The following is a 16,404-nucleotide window of genomic DNA, read 5'->3' on the forward strand; positions in this document are numbered from 1 at the left end:
CATTTATATTTATCCTAACATGACCATATGTGTATTTTATATTTCATTTGTTTCCTACTAAATGTGTAGTTTCTGTTTTCAAGCCACATAAAGTTTCTCTTGCTTTTACAGGACAGAATGAAGAAGAGGAGGAGGACTTACTTCTTCTCCAGAGCGTCCATGTACTCTTTCTTCTTCCTGCGACTCTCCTGAGCTGAAATCTAAAACACAAAAGGAAAACATTTAGAAGTTTCTGTCACTAACAACCCAACTGGATTCCTAATAAATAATATGGATGTGGATATTCCGATTTATCAATATGTACCTTATTTTTAATCTTCCTGCGGATCTTCTTCAGCGCCTTCTCCTCGGCTTTGGTGAGCGGCAGCTTCGTGGGGACCGGGTAACCTTCGGCCACCAGCGTCCGACGCTCCTCCTCCGTCAGCATCAACGGGCCCGACCCCTGCAGCTTCTACACAAACAAAAACTACTTTTAAAATGTGACTACTCTTCCCCACGAGCACATATCTGGATGTTTATATGTAACATGTGAGACGTTGTGCGTGATGAAGGATATCAGTCACTTACATGAGCAGCTGTGAGCAGAGGGGAGTTGGAGAGGGAGGAAGGAGCACGGGGCGACACCTTCAGGCTGGCCTGGGATGGAGGAGGGCTGGTGGGGGAGGTGGGGCAGGAGAGGCCGGGCGGGGCGTGGACGGGGCTCTGGCTGCCCTCAGAGTCACTGCCGTGGGAACTGGGAGGAGTGGGAGGCATCTGCAGCACCTCCAGACCTGAAACATGAAGGTTAGGAGGAACTGTTTTAAAGATGGAAACTTATTTTTAAAGTATTTAAGGATGAAATATGAATTAATGAGTAAAGGACAATATGAGTGCGTTTCTTTTTAGGGAAATCTTGATTTAAAAAAAGCTTAATTTCTGCTAACTTTTGCCAAATTATCAAATACAGGCGAGTAAATGGAACGCACCCTTACCTTGATTAAAGGTTTTCTCTGGGTTTGAAAACAGGATAATGTAAGTACACAACTCCACTAAATATATATAACAGGTCTAGTTATTTATAGACATAGATAAGTTACATATTAAACCTTCTTCTGTCACTGCTGAGGCATTATGAAGTAACAACAAGTGTCCAGCAGGGGGCCGTATAACATCAGAAAACTGACCAGAAGAAGAAGAAAGAGTCAATTCTGACCTTTGGGAGACAGATTGAGGAACTGGTCCACTTCATGAGGCTCCAGTTTGATCTGGGGGACGATGTTCTCCTCTTTTATCTGCACGCAGAAGACAAGGTTACAAACTGTGCATCATCATCATCATCATCATCATCATCATCATCATCATCATCATCATCTTCTTCTTCCCTGTTCTCTCACCTTGAAGCCTTTGCCCTGGTTGTGGCTGCTGACTTTAGTCTGAGTCGGGGGGGGTGGTGATAACAGCAGGGGCCACAGCGGGGCCCTCGGATGCCTGGCGCCCCTCGCTGGAGGCCAGAGAGAGGGAGAGGGTGGGGAGGAGGGAGGGAGTCTCACACAGGAGGCTGTCCATGGTGTCCTCCTGCTCCATGGGCCAATCAGCTGAGTCTCCATCAGACTCTGCGGCACAACAGGAAACATGTTGGTGTTTCTGCGCTTCACATGTTTGTAGACTTCAAACTGTTTCGATCTATTTCTACTTTATAAATAAATAAAAAGACTCATTAACGTCTCACATAAATATATATTTAGCAGATGAACTGCAGCAGCAGCAGCAGAGTGTGCTGAATGAGGCTTTTATTTTGTAGGATGATAACCTGAGTCTCACCTGCGTCGCTGCCTTGCTCTCCGGTCAGGTGGGACAGAGGCGACTGAGGTCGGCTGTCCCCGCAGAGCGAGTAGCTGTGCTCGGCCGTGATGTGCGGGGGGAGGGGGGAAGACGGGGACAGGTCACTCCCGTCCTCCCCCTCCATGGCTTCCACTCCTCCGCCTCTCACCCCGGACAGGAAGGGGTCGCTGAGCAGCTGGCCCAGCAAAGCATCCTGGGAAAGGTCGTCGAGGAGCTCGGAGAAGTGCTGCACAAAGGAGGAAGAAAAGGAAAGGAAGGAAAGGAACACATCAGAGAGACGAAGACACAGATAATTATACGTGTGACAACCTCCTGTAATTACAGATCGCTACATGTTTCATGGCTCCTCTGCCCCCCCCCCCCCCGGGGAACACTAACGCAGCCAATTAAAATCTTTAAAATGGTCTTTCCCTGCTTCTCTTTCTGTGTGTGCGACTCTCAGTGTGGTGACACATTTAGAAAACACACGAAGAAGACAAGCGTCCTCCTCCTCCCTGCCCCTCGCCGCGCTCCTTCACCACATTCCTGCTCTCGATCTTTCCTGTCGTCTCTCAACACGGCGTTCAGATGTTTTGTCCGCCGTGTTCAGGTGTTGTGACGACCTTTAACGAACAGAAAGCCCTGCAGGTGAGGTGTTGACAACATGTCTCCTGTGTGAACATGTGCACGCATGAAACTGGGAGGAGCCTCTAAATATAGTCAGTGATGTATGTAGTGTGATGTTCACATAAAAAGTCGTCACTCGAACTCACTGCAAATGTTTCTGATGTTACGTTGGCGGGCAGAATATGCTTAAAGTGTCCAATCAGATACTAGCAGGTCAGCGCTCAGCCAATGAAAAGAGAGTAAACTATTTAGATTGAAAACACATGAAATCGTGACATTCACATCTGTTGACTGAGAAAAGAAGAGGAAGGGAACTCTTTTTATACAACACATTTATACTTTATGCTTTACATAAAGGAGTTTAAAAGAATATAACTATAAAAAGACACACTTTCAGTGTAACAGAGAAAAAGGAAAGATGTCGGGACGTTCAGATGAAGCGAGAGTGAAATGAAGATGGAGGAAACAGGAGCAGGGTGAACGACCGTACGCCAAAACATGTGGCTTCTATTACACACACACACACACACACACACACACACACACACACACACACACACACACACACACACACACAGAGATGACCTCTTAACTCCATAAACACACAGCACACTCCTGCCACCAGATGCTGCCATATAAGGTTCCGTGTGTGTGTGTGTGTGTGTGTGTGTGTGTGTGTGTGTGTGTGTGTGTGTGTGTGTGTGTGTGTGTGTGTGTGAGCATATTGTGGATCTACTTAAAGAGGAAGACAAATATTTACACATTTATCTACCTGAATGGATCCATTTCCATCTTCTAACCACGATTCGAACTCTTTTCACGCCCAACTTTACTGCAAAGTTCTATTTCAGGGTCATTTTAACTCTCGAACCTTTATTATAACACATTTATTTTCTTATTATCTGACCTTTTATTGTTTACGATGGCATGTTTACTACTTATTTGTTGATTCTGTTTCATGACAAGTGGTATAAATGCTTATTATAACTCGTATCTGTGGTATCAGAGTCTGGTCTGTATGTATTTGTGGTGTCTTGTATTAGTTGTATTCACCACACAATGATAGAAACGTATAGAATATATGAATTGAAGCATTTAAGTTAGCTGTAAACATCACGATGTGAAAGACAAAGAGGGTGTAGTTTTTAAAGGAGGAGTAATTACACACAGAACCCATCTTTAAAATAAACGACGCCATGTTGTGTTGTTTATATGACCTTTGACATCAGCCTCAGAAGTCGCAGCCACAACTCATGGAGGTAATTAAATTACTTAAAAAACTTAACGCCCAACTGTTCCAATTTGCGTAAAGATAAATCATATTTATTTTCAGAGTCCATCTCAAAAAACATCCATAAATCTGTTTGGAAATCCTTAGAAAGACGACTCTGACTGCAGAACCTGCCTGAGAAACATCACGTTTTCAGGGTTTCTTCAGCATCAAAATAATCCAGTAACAGTTGTCCGTACACCCGTGGGTGCTTTGCTAACAGGAGCTGCTAACAGCTAATTCGGCACACTTTTAATGGTGCTAATTTGCCAAAACAAAACAAATACAGGCTACAACAGGGCTTAAGTTGCAGCGTCACAGTGTCAGACTTTGACACAGAAAGGAATAAAGCCTCATCTTGTTTAAGAAAAGAAAATGGGAGCGGTCTGACCCTGCACAACCGAAGACGCTTATAGTGAGGATGTTGCATACCCTGTCATTTGTGCAGTGGGAGTGTGTGGTTGTGGTTGGCAGAAGATAATGCGATGCAGGGCAGTAGACCGGGCTGCTGGTCGGTGTAAGGCATCACACACACACAACAGACCCCTCTTTGTCTTTGCAGCCCAACACAGAGGTGTTATTTGAGGTTGACTGTAACTCGACACTCTCCAGCTGGGAGTCTGAACCTGAAGCCTCAATGGGGAAACTGGGAGTTTAAACTGGAACTAGGGCAAGAATCTGGAACTACTCTGAAGGAGCAGAGGTGATAACAAAGAGGCTATTCTCATGTTTGTTTTCTGAATAACGGCGCAGAGAACATTGCTGAAAGTGCAGATTGAAGCCACATTGAAGTCTGTAGACGGAAGAGGAAACGCAGAGTGATTGTGCGTCATTCTCAGAAGGACAATCCGTTGTGAAACTTTGTAATATGTTTGATCTTAATCAAATTACAGAGAAACTGACGAAGGGAAGACGACAAACTGGGTCAGAAAAGGCAGAGCTGTGTGTGAAGGACAGCTCTGTCCTGGGGAGCCCGCTGGACACTGTGGAGGTGGTGGGAGACGGACAAGCTGTCCTCTCTATTGGACAACATGTCTGACCCCCTCCAGGACACAAAAGCATGGACAGCTGGTCACTAGTTAGCAGTTCAGTGGGAGAAGACGAGGGATGTCCTCTCAGGTCTGTAACTCCTCCAGGTTTAAACTTAAAGGATGGAGGAGGAAGAAGAAAGTTTGATAACGCAACACCTTCCTCCCCTGAAGAGCAAAAGCCAGATGTGAAAGAGAGAAAAGCTCTGACACATACACACACAAACCCACACACAAACCCACACACAAACCCACACACAAACCCACACACAAACCCACACAGGCCAAAGGGTCGTCTCCCCCGAGTGTGTGTATTAGTGTGTGCGCACCTTGGACTCATCTGTGTGTACTTTTGCTGATGATACAACTCCACAAACAACTACTAAAAAAGACTGAAGACGTGCACCAGACGCTCCACTATCAAACATTAGCAACACGTGTCCCGTCGTAACCAGATTAAAGTCTGAAGAGATAACAGGAAGTCTAAGATCTGTGTCACTTCTATTGTTGTTGTAACACTTTTTATTTATTTAGTTTCTTTTCAGCATTGCCTCCAACTTTGTACACATGTTCACACTTTCTTTAAACTTCGTTTCCAAGTACTTTTAAAGTTTAAATGTCTGTAAAGTGCAAGAATCCAAGCGTCACCTTCAGGCTTGATATAAAAGATCCACAGCACTGAGAAGTTGCATAACACGGCGCAGACAACAAGGAAGTGGAAACAAGCCGAGAAAGAGAAGCAAGCCTTGTTACTCAAATAAAAAACACATTTCAGTTTCAGTTTTGTTGCAGTATCGAGTGTTTCTATGGAGGAACAATAACTTAGCTCGATGGTGTTTTGGCCCTGAAGAGGAAATGTTATTCATACTTCCTTAACCTCAGTTTCCCGGCTGTTTTAAAAAAAGAATCCAGCCCGGCCCTCAAAACACTTCAAGGTAAAGACGAGCACAACATTTGCATATTTGAACCTCAGTTGCGGTGGTTGCACTCCTGCAGCTGTAAGCCGCCGTGCAGCAAGTATCTGCTGGAATGCTAACAATGTGTGCAAGCTGTTTTAACACTGAGCTGAAGTACATGTGTAGAAAGTGTATCTGCAGAGCGGCAGAGCTTCATTTCACAATGTTGTCAATAACTTCAAGGCAGGAAACTAATGTTGGAGCAGTATACACAGCTAAAACCAATATTTGTACTTCAAACAGGCCGACAGCGTTAAAAATACATTTTGAAATGCAAGATTTTGTCTTTTATTTCAGTGTCAAAATGCATCGTCGACTTGCCCACAAGAGGCTGTAAAGCAGGGGGGGGGAACCTCCGGCCTCCGGGCCATATACGGCCCGCGAAACCATTTGATCCGGCCCTCGACGTAATTCATATACGCACGCAAAACAATCCACTAGAACTAAAAACTAGACAGCAATAGAATAAATCGGGCGTTTTTCCTGGCCAAGGTCAGGGTCCTTGAACACAACACGAGCGGAAGTTATGAGTTGAATAATTAATACGGCCCTCGAAGGATGTTGTAAAAATAAATGGCCCATGATAAGAAAAAGGTTCCCCCCCCCCCCCCCCCCGCTGTAAAGGTATGTCCCGAGGGTGAAAGACATCATGTTACCCAAATCAGAAAGCGGTCCTCAGTCCGTGTACTTTGTTAGGTGCAGGCTCAGTTAGCTGAAAGCTAGCATTAGCATGTCAGTGTAGCATGCTCTTACTAGCATCACAAACAAAATAAAACGTGGAAGAAAGAAACTTTTCGTTGCTCTTTTATAAGTCGACTTTCATATAAATTAAATAAATAACTCTTTCTAACACTTTCCCTTCTCGTGCACTGATTCTGAGATTTATTTTGCCGACAGTCTCCGCTGACAGGCGCTCACCGACGGCCGATATCGACTTGGTGAGTCACAGCCCTAAAACAATTATGTGTTTGCGTTAGATAACCCTGGTAGTAAACAGGACTATATATCACTCTGCCGCTCTTATCAGTTGTTGTAACAGCACTGAGACTTCAGGCTGTGGCATTGATATTGTTTGTGTCAGCATAAGAAGACAAATCACAGGCCTTGGAGGGATTCTGCTATCTGCTGTTTTATCGGCAGGCGAGCACCAAGGCTTCATGTCTGGACTGTGTTAGAGCACCTTTATGTGTCACACCATCATCTCCAACACAAAGCTTACATTCTGGAGCTGTAGGTCTCACAAACACACATCTGTCTTATTGACATCATCCGCTGCGTAATGTCTGAAGAAGTGACCTCGCTTCACAGAAATGTGCTCATTACAAGTGAGACTCAAGCTCATGAGGATGAAAGTACAACACACACACACACACACTCCCGACTCAGATTATAGACATCGATCCAGAGCGCTTGATTTGCCGTAACTCTTAACGTAACTTCTAATAAAGGGCGCCGTGAGTTCACCAGGAAGAAACATAAAAGAAGAAAACTAGCAAATAAATAAGCAAGGAAATTCTGACATGTTTAGAATATTCATCAATAAATCTGTTTCTTTCTAATATAGTGAGAATAATGATTTGCACTATTCAATTTCTAGTTTTTTATTCATAATTTTATTGTTTTAATGATTTTATAAATTATATTTTTATATATTTTGTTTTTAATTTTTTATTGTAATTTTATATTTTAATTCATATATATTTCCTACCTTTACAGTATGTTTTCATATTTTTATTTTAAACATATTTATTGTAATTGTCTTCTATATTTATGTTTCTTGATTCTTATGCTTTTTATTTTATTTTCTCTTATTATGTTTATGTTATGCAAAATCCTTGTACGTGAAAACCAGATTCTGACTTTGATTAAAAGTTTATGCATGCAAAACAAAACAAAACAGCATTCAAATAGTACATTTTAAGCTCCTAAATGTACAAAAATAACAACATCAGCCGTGATTTATTGATACATTTGACTCTAAGCAGAGTTGTGACGGGGGTGGAGTGATGGTTAATGGATGTAAACAACAGGATGTGAGAGGATAAAAGGAGGCGGGACTTCCAGCAGGGCTGTGTTTACTCTCCCCCACACAGGAATACATAAACACACAACGTCTGAATGTGACAGAAATCACAGCAGATCCATGACAAACCAGCTACTCGTCCATTTCCTGTTTAACACCCCGGCCCTCTCGCCCGCTCTTCAGTCTCATTAATGTTTTCACGCTTGATTAAAAGAAGTCAGAGATGCAGAGCCACGACAGGAAGCGTGTTACAATAAGACAAAGAGCTGTGGAGTCAAATCTATGAGTCAGTGTTTATCTGGTGGACGCTCTGCTGATATCAGAGTGCATGTGTGTGTGCGTGTGCGCGTGTGCGTGTGTGTGTGAGAATTACTAATGCAGAAGGTCTCAAACAGAGACGGTGACGAATGGAAAAAGTGTCTCATTTTCTCCTCCTGTAGGTCTGCCATCTTGTAAAGTCCCCCCCACCATTCCTAAAGAAAATCCTAACCCCAAAACACACACACACTTTCCAGTCTTGCTCTGTCATACTGACCGGTCCCAGAGTACAACCCCCACTCTTCTCACACACTGACCCTCCAGATGTTCCTCAATGACTTCACCAGGGGTGGTTTGAAAATGTCTGGATTTTCGGCTGATATTGTGCCGTTAGTTTTACAATAAGGTTTTATATATATATATATATTCTCTCTCTCTCTCTCTCTCTCTCCTCTCTCTCTCTCCTCGCTGCTCTCCTCTCTCTCTCTCTCTCTCTCTCTCTCTCTCTCTCTCTCTCTCTCTCTCTCTCTCTCTCTCTCTCTCTCTCTCTCTCTCTCTCTCTCTCTCCAGCTGGTATACTGAACTCCCTCACCTCTCACAGTTTTCCTTCACTTCAACTCTCTCCACTTTAAATCACTTGAGCTCAACACGTGTCTGTGAAATCACACCAAAGCATTCTTGCATTTTCATTGTGTTTATCTGGTTGTTTGCGGCGAGATTATCCCCCAAAACATTTGTTGTCAAGATCCGTAAAGTTTTTATTTTCACTGACGGACTCCTGCCTCCACCTCCTGCAGCATTCTGGGTAAAAACTGGGTCCATGCCGTCTTGCTGAGTACCCCATAGAGATCGTTTTAACCCCTGGAAAAGTGCAAACACTCTGGGGAACTTGTATGGGCGCGCCTCTGATCTTAATTCCTCCCTTAAAGCGTAGCTCTTTGAGGCGGATGCTTGCCAAGGCATGCTTGAATGTCAAGTCACACACACACACACACACACACACACACACACACACACACACACACACACACACACACACACACACACACACGAATTGGTTTGAAGAGGTTCATGCAAGAGAAAAGTTGTGATGGAATGCAGAGACATATGATATGATGGATAATAAGTAATATGTTTGTGCGTTTACCGTCTGCGTCCGATAAAAGTCACCCAGACATCAGATCTCATCGTCTATTCTCATATCTTTCTCCATCACATAGCTTTCCCTTCTTATCGAGGTCAAACCCAGAGCAAAGCACGACGACAGTGATGTTAGGCGGTTATATCCAACGCCAGCGATTGATCCGCAGTCATGAGTCATTGAGGTGTAAAGTAATTAACTACAATATTCTCCTAACCTAACTGAGAACATCAAGACTTTAAGAGTTAAATAAAAAGGAAGAGGTAGAGGAAGAGGTAAGAAGAGACAGGAAGACAAACAGACAAACAAGGAGACTGAGAAATGGGAGCAATGGAGAAGTTTCTGGCATTCTGGACACGAGCCGACTCGTCTCGACTCACCCTGGAGGAGGAAGAGGAGGAGGAGGAGGAGGAGGAGGAGGAGGGGTGAAAGGTTAACTAGACAGCAGATGGAGATGTTTCTGTCTTAAACTGGTCTTGACTGTACACTTTGAGTCAGCATATGAGCTGCAACATCCATAAAGAAAAAGATGAAAGCTGAGCGGGTCTCGCAGCTCATACACCTCACTGTTTAATGAGCAGTTTACAGGCTTTCAACACTTTGATGCTTCCAACACTGAAGCTCATGCAGAAAGAAACTGATTCTGCAATCTTAAAGCCATGGATGTTTCTATTTATCGCCCCAAAACTATAAATTACAGCTCAACATTCGGCCTCGCTATCTTTAAAAATTGCTCTATTCCAAAGCTGCAACTATACAAAACTGCTCCGAGGCTGATTTTAGAACTGGGTGTACATCTACTCACTCACAGGGATATTAAGCCCACACCCAGCTAACCGCACACACAAGCCCATACACATTCATTTAAAACCTTTTATGGTGCCTAAAGCTAAACCAGAGCGGGCAGATGGGTGACGGGGAAATGCAGAATCAAGAGAGAGAGACAGACAGAGAGGGTAAATTTAGCTTTGCCTCCGAGAACGAAGGCTCCTGCGGATTTTCCATAATGATCCCTCACACACTGATTACTAGCTTCGCTTTTACTCTCAGATGGCCGCCTGCCTGCCTGCAGCAAAACTTGAGTCCACTTTCAAAGTGAGAGGAAAAGTTGCATCAGATTTGAAGAACGTGTCCTTCCATGTGCACGCCATGTGTCTGTCACTTTCTGCAGCTCAGAGTTCCAGACAGCATCAGAGACACATGTTTAATATGTTATGGGTGGAAGAACCAAAGATGAAGCCTTTAGACCCACACACACCAAAACACGTCGGTAAAATCTTTTCAAACCGTCACATTAGAGTTCATTTTGTGTAGTTTTACTATTTAAACCATATTTATTCAAGCAATAATTTGAGTATTTAAAGAAAAGTATATAAATCATATAAAATAGGCAACTCTGGACGGACCAGATTAGCCTTTTAGCAAAGAAACGTCACTATTTAATGGCACGTCTAACGTTAAAGTATGTTAAAGGCTATTTATTCTCATAATTGTGCCTATTCTTACTCTGGCAAAGCAACTTAAGTGGCAGTGCGAGCAAATAAACTCAAATATTACATAAATAACTCTAAACACGTGCCTCTAAAACCCCATTTACACCTGTTAGCTTGCTAGCTAATGCTACTACTTGTAGCTATTAGCCTGGTAGCTAATGCTACTACTTGTGGCTTTTTCCTAGCTTGTTTAGGCTAACACAAAGAGGTTGTGCTCTGTGTACATCTTGTATTAACATATATAACATTATCCATCATCCAAGAAGACCATTGTGTTATTATTATTATGTAATTCCATGAGTTAACGGGGTTTTAAACAGAAAATAGCACCGTAGCTATTTTAGCTAACCGCTTAGAGATCTACTTCTATGGCAACTTGTCAACTAACCAAATCAGCTGCTTATCAAACATCTCGTATTTATTGTCTAACGTTAATGTTGTTACATAGAGATAAAATAACTGTGGTTGTACTTCCATTGTTGAATGCCTTTATTGTAAGCTAAATAAATAAATATAAATGTAATGATGATATGGTCCACTGGGAGCCAATCACAGGACTTTCAGAGTAAGACTCGCAAACAAACAAACTTAATGAAGAACAATAATTCAATTATGTTTTAATTCAGCAGCAGAACAATATGACTAGACATAATTTAATACTGTTTGCTGTCGTGTGTCTCACACAGTCAACCAACCTGAAGATCCAGCACCACACCTGCAGTAAAAACAATGTGTGCCTCATTATCATAAACAGGTGTGTCTTCAGAGTTGTACTATAGATAAAGAGGTCACTCTGGTAGTAATATTCAAAACTGGAACGCAAACTGGAATGTGTATATTTATTCAAGTACATAGTGAAGGTACTTGTATTTCCACTTTATGCAACTTTATATGTTTTACTCCATTTGTCAGACAGCTTTAGTTGCTTTTCAGATGATGTATCTCCCGATGTGTTTGTGATGAACTGAAGGATGAAGTGTTTCTTTACGAGTTGAGAAGATTCTCCTCCTTCTGCAGCTTAATAAAGTCTTTAAAACGCCTCGTGGATCAGCTGCAAAATGCAAAGCTGTTTTTAATCTGTTTGTATTTTTATTAAACTACCAGGATATAAAGGAGTTAAAAATGAGCACAATTAAAATGCAACGTTCACATTTTACTGATAAGTAAAAGATCTGAATCCACTGCTGGAACGTGAGCAACACTGATCCAGAGACACTTGACCTTTGATTGGCAATAAAATGTGACGAGTTGTGATCGTATTACTTCATTAAATCAATCATTTATTCATTATCTCTGTATAAACTATGGCTGCTGGGTGTGTGTGTGTGTGTGTGTGTGTGTGTGTGTACTAAATGTCTCTGCCTACACACTGACACAACAGACACATTCAGAGAGAAAGAGCGAGGCCACCGGCGAGCAGGATGCCCTGCCCCGACGGAGAACAGGCTGTACACTGTGAGCACATGGATCAAGATGTTTACCTTCGACTCCCTGAGTGTTTGCTCTCGCTGAATAAAGTGTGTATTCAGAACCTTTACTTGGAGTAAAAGTACGAATACCACACTGTGAAAATACTCCACGACAAGTAAAAGTCCTGCATTAAAAATGCAAAGTCTGTTATTACACAGTAGATGTGTTCATGCATCATATTCTATAAGATCATCATATAAGCTGACAAAGTGACAAGTAACTAAAGCTGTCAGACAAAGTAGTGGAGTAAAGTATTTGCTTCTGAGATGTAGTGGAGCAGAAAGTAAAACTTGACAGTCGTGGAGCTGTTGGGTATATTAATAGCTGCATCACAGCTGGAGTTAGCTTTAAAGACACAGGTGAGTCTTTATCTGCAGGTGTGCTGTGTAGCAGCAGACGCATGGCTGGACATGTGCAAACACACTCCTGTCCTGTGCATGCGTCTTCTTCTCTTCACGAGTACGCCATGTGCTGAGCACCAAGCGTGTGCATTAAAATAGCATTTAAGTTTAAAAAGGCACGCTCTTGCGGTCTCCATCTATTTCCTGAACGAGGATCCAAGTTCCCTAAACACAAATTCAGACATTTGGCGACGGGACAGTTCTCTCACTGCTGTGCAACGATCCTCTTCCTAATGTGCAGATGCATCGTACAGGGTTACACCATCAAAGTCTTGACGTCAAAAACGTTTGTTCCGCTTGTAGAAGAATGGAGATGAAAGGCCCCACCTTCGCACCGAGTCTGCGTTCTTATATAATAACCTGAGGAACTTGATTGGGATTTAAGTTTTGTAGAGAGGGAGACGGGAGGGACGTCTGGCGATGAGAGAAGCAGACGTTCGGATCCCACACACGCTACAGACGGAGAGACTTTACATTGTTGTGAGGAATCTCAAGTCAACAAACCACCGCAGAGAGAAAGTGAGAGTGAGGCCCAACAAAGACCCCAGTCTGTTTCAAACACTGCAGTCTTCATGCACCCCCCCGCCCTCACACACTCACTCACACACATACTATTCATGCTTTACTATATATAGAATATTCCCCTCGCTAACAAGAGCATCTTAGTCCTGCTGCTTAGCACAACCTGGCCTCTGTGAGGTTTTATGTTCCTTACGATGAGAAGATCTCAAGCAAATAAACTGCATTTCCCATAATGCACCAGCTTTCAAAGTGTGAAGAGCATTTAATGTACATACGTGTTGGTACTACTGGTGGATCAGCAGTAAAGTGCAGCATCACATCGTAAATAATATGAATGTAATGCAGTACTTTCCTCTGGGGTTAAAGTATAAAGTATAAAGTATAAAGTATAAAGTATAAAGTATAAAGTATAAAGTATAAAGCTCAAGTAAAGTACAAGTATGTCAAAATTGTACTTAAGTACAGGACTTGTAAATGTGCTCTCCACCACTAACAATCAGCAGCTGCTCTTTAACCTTGTTTAGGTTGTTCTCTTCTGGAGCCCTGCGGATGAGTTCTCTTTGTTCTCATCCCTTAATACAATGTTCACCAGCAGGCCAATCTCCAAAAACTTCCAGAGATCTTCCCCCTTTAATACCCCGAATAAAATCCTGTTCCAGACGACAGAAGCAGCTCACTGCGTCTGAATCTATTTCGCTGCTTTTCGACAGGAATTGTAGCCTCAGGATGTTTAAAAGGACGTTCACAGCTTGAACTCTCAAAAGCTTTAACAGCACAAGTCTTTACCTGTCTGCAGGTTTACCTAGGAGTGTGTGTGTGTGTGTGTGTGTGTGTGTGTGTGTGTGTGTGTGTGTGTGTGTGTGTGTGTGTGTGTGTGTATTGTCTCAGGGCTCAGTAGGCCTCTGTGGTGTCTGATTCCCATCCTGCAAGCCAGCTGGATCTTTTCCCCTGTAAACCCAAATGCTCCCTCCCATCGTCTACACACACACACACACACACACACACACACACACACACACACACACACACACACACACACACACACAGAGTCTCACTCTCTCCGTCTCACACAGTCTCCTCACGGCCCATAGAGAGACATATGGCTGAAACGCACACTTCAAATTACATAAGTGAAGCCATAAAAGAAGCAGTGTTACTGAGGAGACAAAACAAAAAGTGGAATGGTCCCTTTATTAGTAACTCTGTAACCCCGGATCACATCGTCCTCCGTCCTGTGTGGCGGACCTTCTCTGGGACATCCTGATCTTTATCAGAAAATGATCAGGAAATGATCAGGACGAGGTCTTGTGCACATTTGCTGGGATTGAGTCTATGAGTGCCTAAAACTCTCAACTCTCTCAAGTTTGTGCTACTTTCCTCTCTTTTAAATGAATTAAACGGAATATATTTGGTTGGCACATTTTGGTGAAACAAAACAAACAATTTGTAGACATCCCCTTGGTCTTTGAGAGTTTTTATGGAAATGGTCCACTTTTCTTCCCACCTTTTACTGATTATAAGAGGATTTAGTTGCAGCCCTAGACTACAGTCAGTTATAGTCCTGTACTGAACTGAGCTCAGGTGGGTCTTCCCTCTCATATCTAATGTTTGCATTACATTATTTTAAAATACTTTGTCACCATCTTGCTAAAAAGGCATTTTAAAGGAAAAGAAAGAGGAAGTAAAAAAAAGAAAGAAGCTGAGAAACAAACTAAAGTTGCATCCTGGACCTCAAGGCTCAAATTGTGAATGGAGAGCCGGGCAACACACGCACACACACACACACACACACACACACACACACACACACATACACACGCACCTAAAATTAAGGGGATTATTTCCACACACACACACACACACACACACACACACACACACACACACACACACACACACATAACTCACATTGGTGTAAAGCACACAGTCGATCTCCCCGGCCTCGGACAGCTCGCTGAGGTTCCTGTCCCAGTGTAGAAACGGCTCACTACTATCCAGGATCTCCATGTTTCCCTCCACACACACTCTCTTTCTGCTTTTCTGGGAGGGGGGGGGGGGATTTGTTGTTGTTTTTGCGGTAGAAAAAGCGGGGGGTTTGTTGCAAAGAAGTCGGGACTCGAAAACTCCAAATGTCCAACTCCGGATTGAAAAAAAAAGTTCCCAACAAACTTGTAAAAAACAAAATAAATAAAGGAACCAGAAACACGTCCAGGTGGTGTGCACGTCAGGGATTAGTGCGCGTTGTGTCGGGGAGCTGCAGATTGAAGTGTTGTTGTTTATCATCTGTGCTTCAGCGTCCACACAGCTTTCTGCAGCCTCCTCCTCCTCCTCTTCCTCCTCCTCCTCTCAGCCCAGACACACAGGAATGTGTGGGCGGAGTCACAGACAAACTGAGAAATGAGGAATAAAATCGGAAATTAATTCATAAAATCCAAGAAAATCAATAAGAGCGAGTATTCCCGTTAATATACATGCAATATAATCCATTGGAGTTTAAATGTGGGTTATAAAATGTGAAGTGACTCATCTGTTCCAGCTGTTTGTGACAGGAAAGTCAAATATCTACATTAACAAAGCAGTTTCCGGTCCTGAATTTCAAAATAAAGTCCTCAAGAGCGTGACAATTATAAAGAATTACAACTTAATTTACGACGAGTGCTCAGTAAGTGCAGAGAAAGACCATGTGATATGAACAAAAGCTCCAGAACAGCTCCTAAATATCTTGATAGATCTTCTGGTAAGAATAATAAATATATATTACATTTTCAAATAAAGTTAGTAAATAATTCAAATAAAAAAATTCAAGATGTTTTTTTAAGTAATGGAATTAATATTAAGTCTTAAATGTAACTGAGGTGCACATTCATTATTGTCAACATAAGAAAAAACTACTCTGCATATATTAAAATTATTTGTTTCTCTTGATAATTTTGGTATCCAGTGAAACTAGCCCGTTATTAACTACAAAGTGTACTTGTGTAAACTGTAATTACTCTAAAATTAAGTCCATATAATTTTTTATAGCACCCTCAACCTGTTATGGATCAGTTTTAAGCTTTTATTTTATAATCCACTCCACCCATTTCCGGTCTCACGCAGCTTTTTAAAATCTGAATCCACAGGTTTTTCCAGAACTCACAGCCCCGCCCACATCAAACTGTCCGACCAATCAGATCGTTCCTCAGTTTAAAGCCCGTTGAACCGTGTAGCTCCGCCCAGCTTTAACTGACAAGTGACGCAGCCAATCAGGAAAGACTTTGAGAAATACTGCGACCAATCAATTAAGGCCAAGAATACTTTGGACTTAAACCCGCCCCCACTGTCATGGAAACTTGTCAATCAGACCCACTTTGATTAAATACTAGTTTATATAGATTTTTATGCAAATATCTTTGATTAATTTTCTTTAACTTCT

General features: G+C 42.4%; 1 protein-coding gene across 1 annotated transcript in view; it reads right to left on the bottom strand.

The window, feature by feature from the left end:
* The window catches only part of creb3l2 (cAMP responsive element binding protein 3-like 2), a 21,851-nt gene extending 6,552 nt beyond the window's left edge, over window positions 1-15,299 (bottom strand). The window contains 8 exon segments of the mRNA XM_029462412.1: window positions 142-200; window positions 305-451; window positions 568-770; window positions 1,193-1,271; window positions 1,374-1,425; window positions 1,427-1,592; window positions 1,801-2,047; window positions 14,898-15,299. Of these exon segments, the coding sequence (XP_029318272.1) occupies window positions 142-200; window positions 305-451; window positions 568-770; window positions 1,193-1,271; window positions 1,374-1,425; window positions 1,427-1,592; window positions 1,801-2,047; window positions 14,898-15,272 (1,328 nt within the window). The 5' untranslated portion in view covers window positions 15,273-15,299.
* Between the last annotated feature and the right edge of the window lie 1,105 nt (window positions 15,300-16,404).

The sequence above is a fragment of the Cottoperca gobio genome, chromosome 23 (assembly GCF_900634415.1).
Source record: "Cottoperca gobio chromosome 23, fCotGob3.1, whole genome shotgun sequence".
Classification (NCBI taxonomy): Eukaryota; Metazoa; Chordata; class Actinopteri; order Perciformes; family Bovichtidae; genus Cottoperca; species Cottoperca gobio.